At 45.4% G+C, this 15,688-nt stretch overlaps 1 protein-coding gene across 5 annotated transcripts in view; it reads left to right on the top strand.

Moving 5' to 3' along the window:
* Positions 1 to 15,688, top strand: part of RAPGEF1 (Rap guanine nucleotide exchange factor 1) — a 158,570-nt gene that overhangs the window by 79,325 nt on the left and 63,557 nt on the right. For 3 of the 5 annotated variants that reach the window (XM_008005881.3, XM_008005890.3, XM_008005889.3), the window contains exons 2-4: positions 3,550 to 3,689; positions 4,257 to 4,370; positions 11,399 to 11,577. In XM_008005881.3, coding sequence (XP_008004072.2) covers positions 3,550 to 3,689; positions 4,257 to 4,370; positions 11,399 to 11,577 — 433 coding nt within the window. The remainder of the gene's footprint in view (positions 1 to 3,549; positions 3,690 to 4,256; positions 4,371 to 11,398; positions 11,578 to 15,688) is intronic. The other 2 variants (XM_037994051.2, XM_037994052.2) reach the window with 1 other exon arrangement.

The raw sequence follows: 15,688 nt of genomic DNA, 5'->3' as shown, positions 1-15,688 counted from the left end.
CCGCGCCCAGCCGAACTTGCACTCTTGTGAGGAGACAGGTGTAAATAAATCAATTAATAAGATGTTTTCAGACACTGGAACAGGTTGTAATAATGCTGAGATGAAGGAAGACTGCCAGTGGGTTTTTTTTTTTTAAATAGCTTTATTGATATTTAATTCACATATACAATTCATTCAAAAAGAGTACAGTTCTTTTTTTTTTTTTTTTTTCCTTGTAATTCACTGGGCCTACCACCATCACCAGATTCTAATTTTAGAACACTTTCGTACACCAGGAGAAAAAACTCCATACTGATTACAGCAGCCCTCTCCATCTCTCCGCCCCATCCAGTCTTAGGCAACCACCAGTCTACTTTCTGTCTCTATGGATTTGCCTATTCTGGACATTTCAAATGAATGGAACCATACAATACATGGTCTTCTGTGGCTGACTGCTTTAGCTTAGATAATGTTTTCAAGGTTCAACTGTGTTATAGCTGATCAGTACTTAATTTCTTTTTATTGCCAAATAATATTCCATTGTATGGATATAATACATTGTATTTAGTCATTCGCAAACATGTGGACATTTGAGTTTTTCCCACCTTTGGCCATTATGAATAATGTTGCTGTGAACTTTCCTTTGACTTACATGTACAAGTCACATGGATTTAGGCTTTCATTTCTCTCGCAAATGTGCCCAGGAGTGGAATTTCTGGGTCACATGTCAACTCTGTGATCTTGTGAGAAACTGCCCGACATTTTCCAAAGCAGGGAAACCATGTTATATTCCTACCAGCAATGTGTGGGGCTTTCAGTTCTCCAGTCCTCACCAACACTTGATACTGTCTTTTTTATTAGATCTAGTGTGCGTGAAGCATTACATTTCCTTAATGGCTAATTATGTTGACCGTCTTTCCGTGCGCTTATTGCCAATTTGTATATCTTCTTTGGAGAATGTCTGCTCTAATTCTTTGCCCATTTTACATTGGGTTATATGCCTTTTATTCTAGAGCTGTAAGAATTTTTTAATGTTTTCTGTATACAAGTCCCTTATCAGGTATAGCTGACCCTCCATACCCATGGGTTCTGCAGCCTCTGATTCAACCATTTTCATGGTTCAAAAATATGTAGGAAAAAATAATAAAAATAACAGTACAATAATGCAAATTGTAAAATAAAGTATAACTATTTACATAACATTTACATTGTATTAGGTATCATAAGTAATCTAGAGATGATTTGAAGCATGTGGAAGATGTGTGTGCGTCATACACAGATATTCCGCTGTTTTATATAAGGGACTTGAGCATCGTGGATTTTGATCCCTGAAGGGGATCCTGGAACCAAGCCCCTGATGATGCTAAGGTTCATATGATTTTCAAATAGAGTCATGCTCTGCATAACGACATTTCAGTTAGTGATAGACCACATATAAGGCAGACCACATTATAATCTTGTGGTCCCGTAAGATTATCATGGAGCTGAAAAATTCCTGTCGCCTCGCCTGATGTAGCCATCATAACATCCAACGCAATGCATTACTCACGTGTTTATGGTGATGCTGGTGTAAATGCATAGCGCATTTGGTTATGTACGGTACATAGTACTTGATAATGATAATAAATGACTATGTTACTGGTTTATGGATTTGCTGTACTTTTTATCATTATTTGAAAGTGTGCTTCTGCTTACTAAAAACAAAATGTTAACTGTTAAACAGCCTCAGGCAGATCCTTCGGGAGGTGTTATAAAAGAAGGTATTGTTATCATAGGAGATGACAGCTTCATGCATGTTATCACTCTGAAGACCTTCCAGCGGGACAAGATGGGGAGGTGGAAGATGGTGATACTGATGATCCTGCCCCTGTAGACCTAGGCTGATTAATGTGTGTCTGTCTTTGTCTTTAATGAAGAGTTTTAAAAGTAAAAAAAATAATTTTTGAAATAGAAAAAAGCTTAAAGAATAAGGATATAAAAAAAGAAAATATTTTTGCCAACCTGGGCAACATAGTGAGACCTCATCACTACAAAAAGTTTAAGAATGAGCCAGGCATTGTAGCAGCACTTGCCTATCGTCCTAGCCACTCAAGAGGCTGAGGCAGGAAGATGTCTGAGCCCAGGAATTCCAGGCTGCAGTGAGCCGTGATCACATCACTGCACTCTAGTCTTAGCAAAAGAGTGAGGCCCCATCTCAAAAAACAAAAGAAAAATACTTTGTACAGCTGTACTATGTGTTTATATTTTAAGCTATTACAAAAGAATAAAAATTTTTTAATTAAAAGTTTATAAAGTAAAAAAGTTACAGTAAGCTAAGGTTAACTTATTGATGAAAGAACATTTTAAAAATAAATTTAGTATAGGTTAAATGTACCACGGTTGTAAAGTTTACCCTGGTGTACAGGAGTGTCCTAGACCTTCACATTTACTCCCTGATTCACTCAGAGCAATTTCTAGGCCTGCAGCCTCCATTCATGATAGTGCCCTTCACAGGTAGAATTTTTAATCTTTTATACCATTTACAGTACCTTTCCTACATTTAAATATGGTTGGATACACAAATACCATTGTATTGCAGTAGCCTGCGGTACTCAGTACAGTACCGTGCTGTACAGGTGTGTGGTCTCGGAGCAATGGGTATTACTCCATATAGCCTAGGTGTGCAGTAGGCTATCCCATCAAGGTTCTTTTGAGTATGCTCTATGACATTTGCACAACGAAGTCGCCTAATGGTGCATTTCTCAGAACTTATTCCTGTCCTTGAGCAATACATAACTGTATTTTCTTTCATCCTGTGCGTTTGTTCACTTTCTTAGTAGTAGTATATGCAGTGCAAAAGGTGTTAATTTTGGTGAAGTCCAATTTTCTATTTTTTAGTTTTGTTACTTGTGCTTTTGGTTTTGTATCTAAGAAAACATGGTCAAATTCAAGGTCACAAAAACTCCTGTTTTTTTCCTGAGAGGTTTACAGTTGTAACTCTTACATTTGGGTCTGATCCAGTTCAATGTCAGATAGGAGTGGCGAGAACAGATGTCCTAGTCTTCATTCCTGATCTTTGGGGCAAGTCCTTCAGTCTTTCACCATGGCCCAGAGGGTTTTGAACACCTTACTTCTCGTTCAGTCACTGCTGCCAACTCCAGAGCCTTGCACCTGTCGCTTGTTGCAGTTTCCTAAAGAGTGAAGAGGTGGATTCGAAAGGGCCTTCCTTTCCCCTTCTCACCTCCTACACGTCTGTGATTTCACTGGGTGTTCTTTCTTCTCAGCCAGTTCCCTTGGATGTTAGTTAGATCATCACACAAACTCTCTATGGACACTTGGGAATATTTGCAAGTTCTTTTTCCATATTTATTTGGACTGCCTTTGATTTCCACAATTCCTTGGTGAAAACTGCAAAAATTGAAGCATGTAAGCAGAAATGTTTTGTAATGGATCCATACGTCCTTTCCTTTGAAACTGTCAACAGCCAAGAAAAAAGATGGGTTTGGGGACCTTGCTCATTTCCACAAAAGGTCAATGGACTGTCGCTTCTTCCCACTCCCATCTAACAGTCAGTACCCTCTTTGTTTTCAGACTCTCAGCGTTCTCATCTCTCTTCCTTCACCATGAAGCTGATGGACAAATTCCACTCACCCAAAATCAAGAGAACGCCATCAAAGAAGGGAAAACCAGCTGAGGTGTCCGTAAAGATTCCAGAGAAGCCTGTGAACAAAGTAAGCTGACTCTAGGTGTTTCTCCTGGCCTCACCTGCTTCAAGCAGTATGAGTTTGTGCGATTTGTATGTTCCCTCCCTGGGGATTCAGCTTTCAGTGATTCATACCTACTTTGTAGCATTCCATGGGCGGGACCTTTGGTGTCCTTATAAAATAAGAACCATTAGGATGGTGAGTGTTTGCCATGTTAGCCAAGCTCAGTTGGCTAGGACAGTTCTCCTTTTCTAGCTGTGTCATCCTCTGGGCATTTAAAACAGCTCAGCACATCATGTCCACACCCCAGGCTGCTGCCTCCCTGCCCTGCAGTTCCCTACGTTGCCTTGGCGCACACTCAAACACAGGGAACTTTGTGATGTCCAGAACATCCATCATTCAGCTTTAGGGCCTGTGCTCTGAAACATGCAAACCCCTTGAGACCCAGCCAAAGATGTCCTCAAGAGTTAGTGGCCTCAGCAGGGCCAGTCAAGCCAGATATGTTGAAACAGCTATTGACTTTCATCAACCCCTCCCTTCAGCCTCAAACAGCCATTTCAAGCTCTGTAGGAATCCAGGTTTCCTCTCTTCCAGGAGGCAACAGACAGATTTCTACCAGAGGGCTACCCTCTCCCCTTGGATCTGGAGCAGCAGGCAGTAGAATTTATGTCCACCAGTGCTGTGGCTTCCAGGTCTCAAAGGCAGAAGGTCAGTGTAACATTAAGAACAATTGGGTTTGCCTTGCCTTCTACTGCAGAATCCTGGTCCATGGTTTTGGGGATGGAAAAAAAATCTATTGCACTATTATTATGTTCAACTGGGTGGTGACTGTGGGCTGAATTGTTCAGGAAAGAGTCCAAGGGACCTTGGATAAAAGTGAGAGTTTATGCAAGGTCCCATGATCTTTGGAGAGAGCTTTGTGGCAGAAGCTCAGGGATTCTTTCTGGGGTTGGTTTGGGTGTGCTGCTTGGGTCCAACGGGTTCCGGGGGATGTGGGCGAGTCTCATCTCTCAAGACCAGCTGTTCCTTGAATTGCTAAGATGATCTGAATAGTTTAGAAGGGAAGAGGCTTCTGAAGCCTTCGAGTGCTTTCTTAGCCATCTCACAAGGCTGGTGGAGTGCAGTGAGACTGCCGCATGACCAAGTGCTCTCAGAGCCACAGACACCTGTGTCCCTGACATTTATGGAGCCTTTTCTTGGCCCAGTGCTGAGTGCTTTACATGTGTCCTCTTACTTATCTTCATAGCAACCCTGATGTATGGAAACTTATTTTGCCAAAAAGGAAACTGGATCTATAGAAATATTAAACATTTAGCCAAAGTCACACAGCAAAATGTTGGCAAAGTCAAGATTTGAATGCAGGCTGTCTGACGTCAGAGTCTGAATTCTCGAGATGCTACATTTCCTCTTTATGAAAGACAGAATTTTTAATATCTCGTGAATTTAAATATTAATCCTGACTCATTACATAAAAATAAAACTAGGCTGGGCACACTGGTTCACACCTGTAATTCCAGCACTTTGGGAGGCTGAGGCAGGTGGATCACTTGAGGTCATGAGTTCAAGACCAGCCTGGCCAACATGACGAAACTCCCTCTCTACTAAAAATACAAAAATAAATATATATATATATAAGCGAAGCATAGTGGCAGGCGCCTGGCTACTTGGGAGGCTGAGGCAGGAGAATCATTTGAACCCGGGCGGTGGAGGTTGCAGTGAGCCGAGATCGTGTCACTGCTCTTCAGCCTGGGTAACAGAGTGAGACTCTGTCTCCAAAAAATAAATAAATAAAATAAAACTAAACTTAGTAATGTAAAATAAAACAAACCTTGTAGACAGATATTATTAATCCTTTAGTGCTTATCCAAAGTATAATTTCTATGTAGCAGAACTATAGTCACAGCCATCAGTTTAAGGCAGCTGGTGCAAGCTAGCCTGTTACTTAAATACATAATTCTTGAATTTAGCAATTCGTCTATTTTTGATTTTTATGTTGACCAGCAGAATATCTTAAAATTTTAGTTAAAAGTGGAGGAAAATAAAGGTTTTAAATCTAATAGTCTTCTGTTGAAAAATAGTTTTTCTTGCCCCCTCTTTTAACAAAAGGTGGCTGACAAGCAAGAGGGAAACAGTGTTTGCCAGATTGATCTAAATTCCAGATTGAAGAATAATACAGTAGATTTGGTCTGTGCCACAGTTATTTTTTATTACAACCTGTTTAGTAACCTCTTGTAGCCGAGTTAGTATTAACTACAAGTAGAGTGTAATTGTCATCCAACACTTGTCCAGGCAGTCAGAGTAAAATGATTCACTTACTAACAACGTTATTCTGCTAGTGAACTCTGATATGAAACTGTTCAGCCACTCAATCCCTGGGATTCCCTGCTTTTTGTTGTTGTTGTTTTTGTTGTTTTTTGTTTGTTTGTTTTGAGACAAGAGTCTCTGTCGCCCAGGCTGGAGTGCAGTGGAGCAATCTTGGCTCACTGCAGTCTCCGCCTCCCAGGCTCAAGCAGTTCTCCCACCTCAGCCTCCCATGTAGCTGGGACTACAGGCGTCCTCTACCACTCCTGGCTAATTTTTGTATTTTTAGTAGAGACGGGGTTTTGCCATGTTGGCCAGGCTGGTCTCAAACTCCTGACCTCAAGTGATCTGCCCACCTCATCCTCTCAAAGTGCTGGGATTACAGGCATGAGCCACTGCACCCGGCCAGGATTTTCCCCTTTGTTCATTTTTCCAAGAGAGATCATGGAGAAAAATTCAGTGCTAAAGTATATCCCTCATTTAGTGGGGTGCCTGTAAACCCCAAGAGACATTTGGCAACGTCTGGAGACATTTTTGGTTGTTGCCATAGGAAGGCAAAGCAGATGTTATTGGCTTCTAGTGGGTAGGGGTTGGGAAGCTGCTAAACAACCTACAATACACCGGACAGGACAGCCCCCACATACAACAAAGAATTCTTTGCCCCAAAATGTCAGTAGTGCCAGAAATCTGTTCTGTAGCAAGGAGCTGTAGGTGCAATCTTCACTCAAGAAGGAATGTTATCCCCTTTTTCATCATTTCCCATTAGGAAGGGCTGGATGACTGTGCTCTGTCCCAAGCCACCTGCATGGGACAAGTAAATGCAAACCTGTTGCTTTGTGGAGGCCCATGGACAGAACCAGAAGCGTTGAGAAACCTGCCAGAGTATGTGGACTTAGAGGATTATGTCCAAGAAACCTTGCAGTGGGCCTGTCATCTGCTGCCCTCGTTGATTATTCATTAGCTCTCTTACCACTTAGGGAGCGATTACATACATTTTTATTTTACTTCAGGTCGTATACATGGCTTTCCCTGCTCAGATACGAGGGAAATGGAAGTGCAGGGAGATGAAAGTACATTTTCAGATTAGCTGCCACTTCTCAAGGGCTCCTCCTTGCCCCAGCCCTGTCCTGGGTGGTTTCAGACATGCTGTCTTATTTACTCCTCACCATAATTGTGTGGGGAAGTTTTTATTATTCCCACTGTGCAGACAGTGTTGGCCCCGGTGCACATTTTCTTCATCAAAATCTGTTTTTCTCACTATATTCTGTTGTCTTCCCAGACTGATTCCACATTAGCAGTCTCTTGCATCTTCTTAGTGAATTTTAAAATTCAAAGTACATTGTGATGAGCTTCTAAACTTTTTTGCAACCTTTTAACAAGTCTGGCAGTAAGCTGCAGTGCTAAAGTAGTTGAGGAAGTTTAGCCACATACTGGGAGTCCAAAGGTATAATTACAATGAGCAGTGAGCAGGGGGTCCTGGGAGGTGTGAGTGCCCAATCTCTGAGGGCATTTGGACAGAAGTTGGATCCCAGGGCTCTTGGGTGGATTCCTGAAAGCCCTTCCCCTTCAGCTCTTCAGATCTTATGATGAAATAGAAGCAGGGAGCTGCTGCCGCCGGACCGTCTGGTGGCAGGTGGTGATTTGGTGCTCTCATTGTAACCAGTGTCTGTGTTAGCCATGTCTTCTTCCTAGGCCTCACTGTCCTGGGCTAATGGAGAAGAATGATGTTGCTTTGCCATTTTTTTTTAAATCCTACAATTCCAGTTTTTTGTGATACTGATTGTGACTTGCCCTCCCCTCACTCCCCAGCTTAATCCACATTTTCCGGGTACACTGTCCTATAGTGTGGAAATGAGGCTTGCGTTGCTGTGGAGAGGGGAGGCACCAGGGCTGCAGATGGGACAAGGAGTGACAGGGCAAGTTGGGGTATCCCGGATGCAGCACAGCTGGGGAGAGAAGTATCTGGAGAGGAGGGCCAGTGTTCCTCACCCTCTTCCCCGCCGTCTCCTGTGTATCTGTGGAGCCACAGCCTGGGCGTCAGGAATGAATATGACCCACAGGGCAGGAAAGGCGATGGAGGTTTTCTGTCCACCTCTGCCATCTGGGTCTTAGTTTACTTGTTTATTAAATGAGATCTTTAGACCAGGGGATCTCAAGTCAACCTTTTAACTTCAGCACATTTCTGATCTGGTCTTTCTTCTCCTCTCCATCTCTCCAGGCTCTGAACTCAGACAGACCAAGTTCAAATTCCGTATCTGTCACTACAGCTGTGTGGCCTTGGGCAAGTTGCTTAATCTCCCCCATACCCCACCAAGCCTCAGTTTCCCCACCTGTGAAATAATAGTTTCCACTTCACAGGGTGGTTGTAACCTTCAAACAAAATAGCCTATATGAAATCCATAGCACAGTGGGTGCCTCCATGTCCCCGATGAATGGCAGCTACGATCTGGCCTGTTTCTTCCCTTTCAGATGTTCCCATCCTAGGCCCTCTTTCTCTGCTTTATTACTGGCAGGTATATGGTCTCTGGTGTTGGTATAGTGCCTGTTAAATGTTGTGAACCACTTCCATATGCATTCTCATTCAGTGCGCCACAGTCACCTCTTTAGTTACACGGGGCAGATGTTATTCTCCCCATTTTGTGCATGACAAGCCCGAAGCCCAGTAGTTGGCCTTGTCTCTAAGCCATCCCCAGACACGGACAGCCTGATTTAGTTTCCAGGCTTATGTGGACCAATGATGGCAACCCATCCCTCACAGCAGGAGGGGTGCACAGGTGAACGCACCTGCCCTCAGGTTATGCAACGAGGCACCTTCAGCAAAGCCAACACATGGAGTCCCCAGTCCGAACCAGTGCTGGATGTGGGTGTGTAGCCGTGAACTCTCACTGCCAGCTGCATTCACAAGGAGCCCCAGCTTGACAGCTGAAAGGCTGGAGAATGTACAACACTCAGAGGCCATTAATTCTGGGAATGGAATCTGAGTTCTCAGAGGCAGCCTGGCTGTACTACATTACATTGTTGGCTCCTTTAGGAGGAGCCCAGGGCAGCCTGACCCTTTTTTTTTTTTTTTTTTTGAGATGGAGTCTCGCTCTGCCACCCAGGCTGGAGTGCAGTGGCCGGATCTCAGCTCACTGCAAGCTCCACCTCCGGGTTTACGCCATTCTCCTGCCTCAGCCTCCCGAGTAGCTGGGACTACAGGCGCCCGCCACATCACCCGGCTAGTTTTTTGTATTTTTTAGTAGAGACGGGGTTTCACCGTGTTAGCCAGGATGGTCTCGATCTCCTGACCTCGTGATCCGCCCATCTCGGCCTCCCAAAGTGCTGGGATTACAGGCTTGAGCCACCGCGCCCGGCCAAGCAGCCTGACTCTCAAACGGCTGATTTGATCTCTCCGCAATGGCAGAAAAACTCTCTGCTCTGAAATGCGTTGCCGCTTTCGAGTGCCTCCCATCTTCAGATTAGCCACTTTCTCCCCAGCAACCTGATGACACTTTTTCTTAAAATGTTTCCTGTTCCTCACCAAATTTCATCATTGGTGGTCTCTAACACTTTCTGATATGCTAAGGTGACAGTGTTACTGTCATAGTCCTCTTCTTGCCTGGCTGACCGTGGCTTTAGGCACATCTGAGGTCTGTCGGCACTGCGACTCCTTCACACTCAGGTTCCTCCCTGCCCCGGGCAGATGACATGAAGCAGAGAGCTCTGGTCCACAAGGTGGAAAAGCAAGCGCCCAGCCTCTTGGAAACAGACCATAAACAAATCTGTCAGGTAGTGAAAAGAGAAGAATAAAGCCAGGGTGCAGGACCCAGGGATGGGGATGAGGAGGGGGCATTTCCCCCACCAGCAGAGAATTGTGTCTTCTGGTCTGTGGGACACCTTCTGGGAAAGACTCGATGGAAGAAATGACCCGGTCTTTTGCACATTGTCTGACTAAAAGTAGCCATTTATAGATTTTTCTTTTGACGTTCCCGTGAAATAAAAGCCTCCACTATTGAACTGTTTTATATTTAAAATGATATTCTGCACCTTTTTTTAAACTTTGTTTTATTTTTTTAATTGAGACAGTGTCTCACTATGTTGCCCAGGCTGGTCTTGACTCCTGGGCTGAAGTGATCCGCCCGCCTTGGCCTCCCAGAGTGCTGGGATTATAGGTGTGAGCCACCTCACCTGGCCAGTCTGCACTATTTTAGAAGAAAAGAGCTAGTGTTCAGAATCATAAGCACTTTTTATTAATTTCTACCATTTGTTTGTATATTTATATTGTTTAAATCACCTATTTCTAGAAATTATCTTCTTGCCCTCAGTTGTTTTTATTTACATCCTCTAGACTTCTGAGATCCTGCAGGTGGCTGTTTGCCTCATACACAGCCCTCTTAATTTGCACTAGACATGTAATTGACTACTTGAGTACACTGTCCATTTTGGGATTTATCCATTCTGTAGACTACTCTTTTTTTTTTTTTTTTTTTTAAAAAAGGACAACCTCCCAAACCAGAACAGGTTCAGAGACTCCATTTCTGTAGATTACTCTCAGCCTCCTTCCCCTGCCAGCCAGCTGAAACCCGGATCGTTGACATCTGGGCAAGTAGAGGGGAAGTTGGAGAGAAGAACAAAAGGGGTGTGTAGACCCACCAACTGGATCCAAGGCCCCCCACGGTCAGGGAGAAAAGCTTGGGGTTGTGGCTTAAGCACTGGAAAGCGCAGGGCTCTGTATTTTCTGTTTCTCTCAGGAGCAGAGGGAGCATGAATGCTGCTGGCGCCTGCTGCTTGAGTAGTCATTGAATCTGGAGAAGCAGTGTCATCTGCTCTGGCTTCTCTGCCTTCTCTCCCCAGACTTCCTGCCCCTTCTAGCTCTGGGAGCTTCCAGGACCTTTAGGAATAGCATATCATTTCCTTGAGTGCGGGCTTCAGTGGGGTGAACAATCTGGGAACCTAGTGAGGAGTCCTCAGGGAATGGGTTTCAGCCCATCATGCCCCGGACTGGTCTTACACAGTCCCTCAGATCTTTGAAACAAAAGCCTGGAGTTTCTTGATGTGATTTACAGGATACAGATGTACCAAGGGCCTTGACTGTTGCTTCTCCAAGTCATCAGCAAATTAGTCCTCGCTCTACTTAATGGGGTTAGTGGTGGTCTGTCAGTGTGGCTGATGAGGACAGACAGGAGGAGAAGTGGTTTTCAAGACCTCAGGATCTGGAAAGGGAATTCAGAAATTTCTGAATGAGCTTTCTTGGTCCAAGCCCCCTTCTTCCTTCAGCTCTACCCTGTGTCTTCTGATTACAGTCCTTAGAAAAATGACCTGGCTTGGTTTCTGTAGCAAGAGCCTTTCCATTCCTATCGATCTCAAGCTGGTTTAAAGAAAATGTTCCTTTAATTTTTTCAAAATAGCTCCCTTTAATCTCTCTCCTCCTCCTTATGCTGAACGTCTCCTTTCAGAACCTGAGCTGGCTGGAGGAGAAAGAGAAGGAAGTTGTCAGTGCCCTGCGCTACTTTAAGACCATTGTGGACAAAATGGCAATTGATAAGAAGGTACTGGAGATGCTTCCAGGGTCAGCCAGCAAGGTGCTGGAGGCCATCTTACCCCTGGTGCAGAACGATCCTCGAATTCAGCACAGGTGAGTGGCTCTGAAGTCCTTGGCTGTGTCAGAACAATGGAAGCCTTAGAGGCATCTTGGCTTGGTGGCACTGGAAACTCAAGGTTCCTAGGAACAGTCAGGAAAAGGACTCCATCACCCCTCATCCGTCCCCTGACCCATCCCCCCACAACTGTCCCTTGATGCCATCTCGGAGTTGAGGTCACTATTACTCCTGAAGCCCGGGACACATCTCTGCCATCCCTAGGGATGTGGCCACAGTGTAAGTTTGTGGTCATTTCTTTGCCTGAGCTCATTGGCAGTAGTCACACTGGTTTGGATACATTTCTCCTGAAGCCCTCAATCACCTAACATGTCCACTCAGTCCTATCAGTGTCCAGCTGCTTAGATGATTAGGCCAAGAGAGGCAGGTAGGGAAGCCCCTGTTAGAGCGTGGGCCGCGCAGCGCTTAACTGTGTCAAGCCAGGACACCTCCCAGACTTGGAGCCTGGATTCACTGCGGGTGGGGGGAGCCTGTTTTGAATGAAACTTTTTGAGTTTCATTATCTGTCAGCTGGAAGCTACTGTTTCCAGTCATCACCCGAGGCCCGGACTCAAGAGCACCAGCAGGGCCTCCACCTGCATGAGGCTCTTCGCAGGCTTCACTGTCAGGGGCTGGACTGCAGGCTCACAAGCTAAGAGTTTTCTAGTACCTTAGACCTTGGGGGTTACACAGCAGCCTGGAGGCTGCACGGGGAGGCGAAGAAGCACAAGCTGGGAGAGAGAGAAGGGACCCTGTGGACCAGCGCTGTTACTGAGGTTATTGGGTCCAGGGCGGGCCTTATCCAAACAGACCTCCTGCAGTGAGCTTTAATTGGTGGGTTTAAAGCAAGCAGGCATGCGTTCAGGAGGCACAGCCTGTGACTAAGAGGTGGTTACTTTAAGTTCTCAGGCAAATGGTCTGTTTAAAGGAGCAGTAGGTAAGCCAGGAGCCAGCCTGCTGGCGGGCAGAGATGCCTGTAAGTTTCTGTCTGGCCACCGGCTAGAGCCAGTCAGGTGGGATGTAGTATTAGGAACCTTGTCAAGGGTTCGTGAGCCCTACTTCTGGTACGAGAAAGCTAAACATATTTTAAAACAGATGCTAAGGCAACATAAAATTACAGGCACTCCATGCAGGGGACATGAAGCCAGCCTTTGCCCCAGGAAGCTTTTGTTGGGTAATACTTTCATTGCTGGAGTGCATTTTCCTCTTACAGGTTAGTTAGCAGCTTGTCCTGTATTTATTGTTAAATGTGAAAAGAAAAGCAGTACCAAATGTAATCTGAAATGAAAGGCCAGCGGGAGCTTTTTCTTAAGAGGCTGGCGCATTTTTTGTTTTTCTTCCATGGTACCTGTTCAGGATAAATGCTTTTCTGTCACAGTTCCCCAAGATGGCTTAGTGTTCATTTAGCCCCGTGAGACTAAGCTTTTATGAACTGCTTTCAGAACTTGGCAATGCAGTTCATAGTTTTCTTCTTCTCGGGGATAAAGCAAACAGTGTCTTTATTTACAAGAAACTCTCTGCCCTGGGGCTTCCACCCTGGAGTTTCAGCTGACCCGTGGAGATTGTGGTCTTCTGGCCAGAAGCTCGCTGGCACTGGTTGGTGACGGGGAGGAAGCAGGACATGCTTGTCTTCACTCTGTCTTTCCCAGAGTCAATCCAGCTTCAGCTCATAGAAGGGTTCAGTGCTGGGCTCCTGGGAGTGAATGGTGACATCATGCCACAGTCAGATGTATGGATGCCCTTTTAGAACATGTTCTTGTGGACCTAGTCTCATGTGGTAGTCTCTGCCTTGGAAGAGTTAAAGCCTAGTTGAAACAAATCAGCTCCCTCGGTTCTATGATACAGCCCTTGTTTTATGGTACAGAGAGGAAGCTCTGTTGGAGTTTGAAGAAAGGAGAGCTACACGGGTGTTGGACTTGATCTGATGAAACCTCGACTGGGTAGTTCTCGGAGCCCGACCTGAGGGAAAGCAGCAGTTGGATTAGCAGTGGGGGCAGGAGAACAAGAGCAAAGGAACTGAGGCCGCTGGGCCTGGTGTGTCCCAGGGAGGGGAGGGCAGCGACTCGGGCAGTCATGGGCAGAGGGTATCCGTCCTAGGGCGTGGACGAGAGGGGAACAGTGGGAAGAGGGGAGTGATCACTTCACCCTGCGCCCTCAGGCGCTAAGCCTCCTTGGGAGAGTCCGGGATAGTGTCCCCTGGACCCTCACACCCAGAGTGTGGTGCTGCTAGGAGTCTTGCTTCCCGGATCCAGGGCGCTGCTTGGAGGTCACTTGCATACTCTGGGTAAGAATTGATCAAGTCACATGGTAATGGCTGGGGGTATTTTGTGTCTGTTGAGGGGTGGCTCTGAATTGACATTGAATGTCTATAACCATTTCTTAGAGGAGAAAATGGGAAGTGCCTGGGTGTGGCTGTAAGGACCCATGAAATATGGTTTGTTTTCTGGTAGTCCTCTGACTAATCCCATTGAAGGGGTTTTCCTTCTGAAATTCTTCCAGGCTAGTGGAGGTGGTTTTTGGTCTCCCGCAGTGATTGGAAATACCTCCTCAGATGCTCCTTTTAGATGCTTTGCATTATCTCTTTCCTCCCTAAGGGCAGTTTGCGAGCTGGAAGGTCCTTTCCCGTTTCTTCTGCGAGGCGGGTCCTTGCAAGCAGGCCCTTTGCTGCCCTCACCTCAGTTCCTGGGATGGTGATAAGCTGGCCTCCAACAAGCAGCTGGCTCTTAGCATGAGCTGTGAATGGAGGATTCCCGAGTGAGGCACCCGGAGGCCCATGTGAGAGCAACAGTTACACTCGTCACACGCGGAGGGCTTTGCTCCATGGTGGAAATGAGCCAGCAGCTGGGCCTCAGATGGCATTTTTATAGTCCTCAACTCTCCTTCCTTTCTTATGTCTTAGCCCCTTGACACAGGAATCTTCTGCTTCCAAGCTAATGACAGGAAGGCTGGACATTTCCAGCACCTTCAGGGAAGCGTTAGCATCCAATGCAGGCAGAAAGGAAGTAGTGAATAAAAGTGTTTCCCCTCTTTCACCTCACTGTTACCGGCAGTGTAACAGTGAGATGCTTTCTCCGGTGGAATCCTCCAGCAGCACCTCGGGAAGGCCACAGGCTTCTGTCAAGAGGCCTCACCTGGCCTTGCCAGGAAGCAGAGCGAGGTCCAGCCCAGCCGTTAGAAGCACATTCTCCTGCAGGATGAAATCAGGTCTGGTCCGAAACCCCAGGAGAGACTGCAGGGTCTTTGTTTTCCCCTCTCCATCCTTTCCTATGAGAGTAGTTCCAACAACAAATACTTTCCATCCATATCGTCTTCTAAAGTAGCCCAATCCTGGCTTTCTCGGGGGCTCCTTTGGGAATTTTGTTTGTTTGTTTCTAATGGACTTGATAAGTTTGCTTTCATTCTTTTCAAAAGAAAAAGAAAGTTTGCTTTTCTTCTGTTGGAACATGCAGAGTGGAACGCCTGGCTAAATGGAAACTTTAGATCCCTTGCAATAATTGTTTCCTCCTTACCTGATTCTGAAGAGCTTCTCATTAAAGCACTATTTGGTTCGCATTTTTGTTTTAAATGGCTTTGGTTTTAGAACCTGTTTAAATCATATCTTACAATATTATGTATTTTCCTCAAAGTTACATCTTTGGCTCCTAAATGTCTGCATCATTTTGGTGGTTGTTGTTGTTTTTTTTTTTTTTTTGGACTAGAGGTTTCAGCACATAAATTTTCTATATTGTTGCTCTTCCTCTGTTACAATTGTTTGAAATGGAAAAATAATCCTTTCCACAAATCCTAGGGAAATTAGTTATTTAAAAATATGTGAAAGATGTAAACACCTCCATTCGGCTGCTACACTACAATCACTGAGGCACTCAGGGCTTCTGTTCGTGGGCGCTGGCATCACGGTATAACTGGTAGCGTGGTGCGACACACACAGACACACACACATACACACTCACCTACATTCCCACCTTCACATCCCCACCACCATCACAGGCCCCGTCACCCCGATTTACTATTCTCAAAATAGTCTTCATTCATGCGCTTCTGACGTCTGTCTCATGGTTATAGTGCAGAGGATGATGAAGCTGGCCCCCTGACGGAGGAGTTCTAATAAAC

Source organism: Chlorocebus sabaeus, chromosome 12, assembly GCF_047675955.1.
Source record: "Chlorocebus sabaeus isolate Y175 chromosome 12, mChlSab1.0.hap1, whole genome shotgun sequence".
Classification (NCBI taxonomy): domain Eukaryota; kingdom Metazoa; phylum Chordata; class Mammalia; order Primates; family Cercopithecidae; genus Chlorocebus; species Chlorocebus sabaeus.
This window is presented reverse-complemented; position numbering and strand designations above follow the sequence as displayed.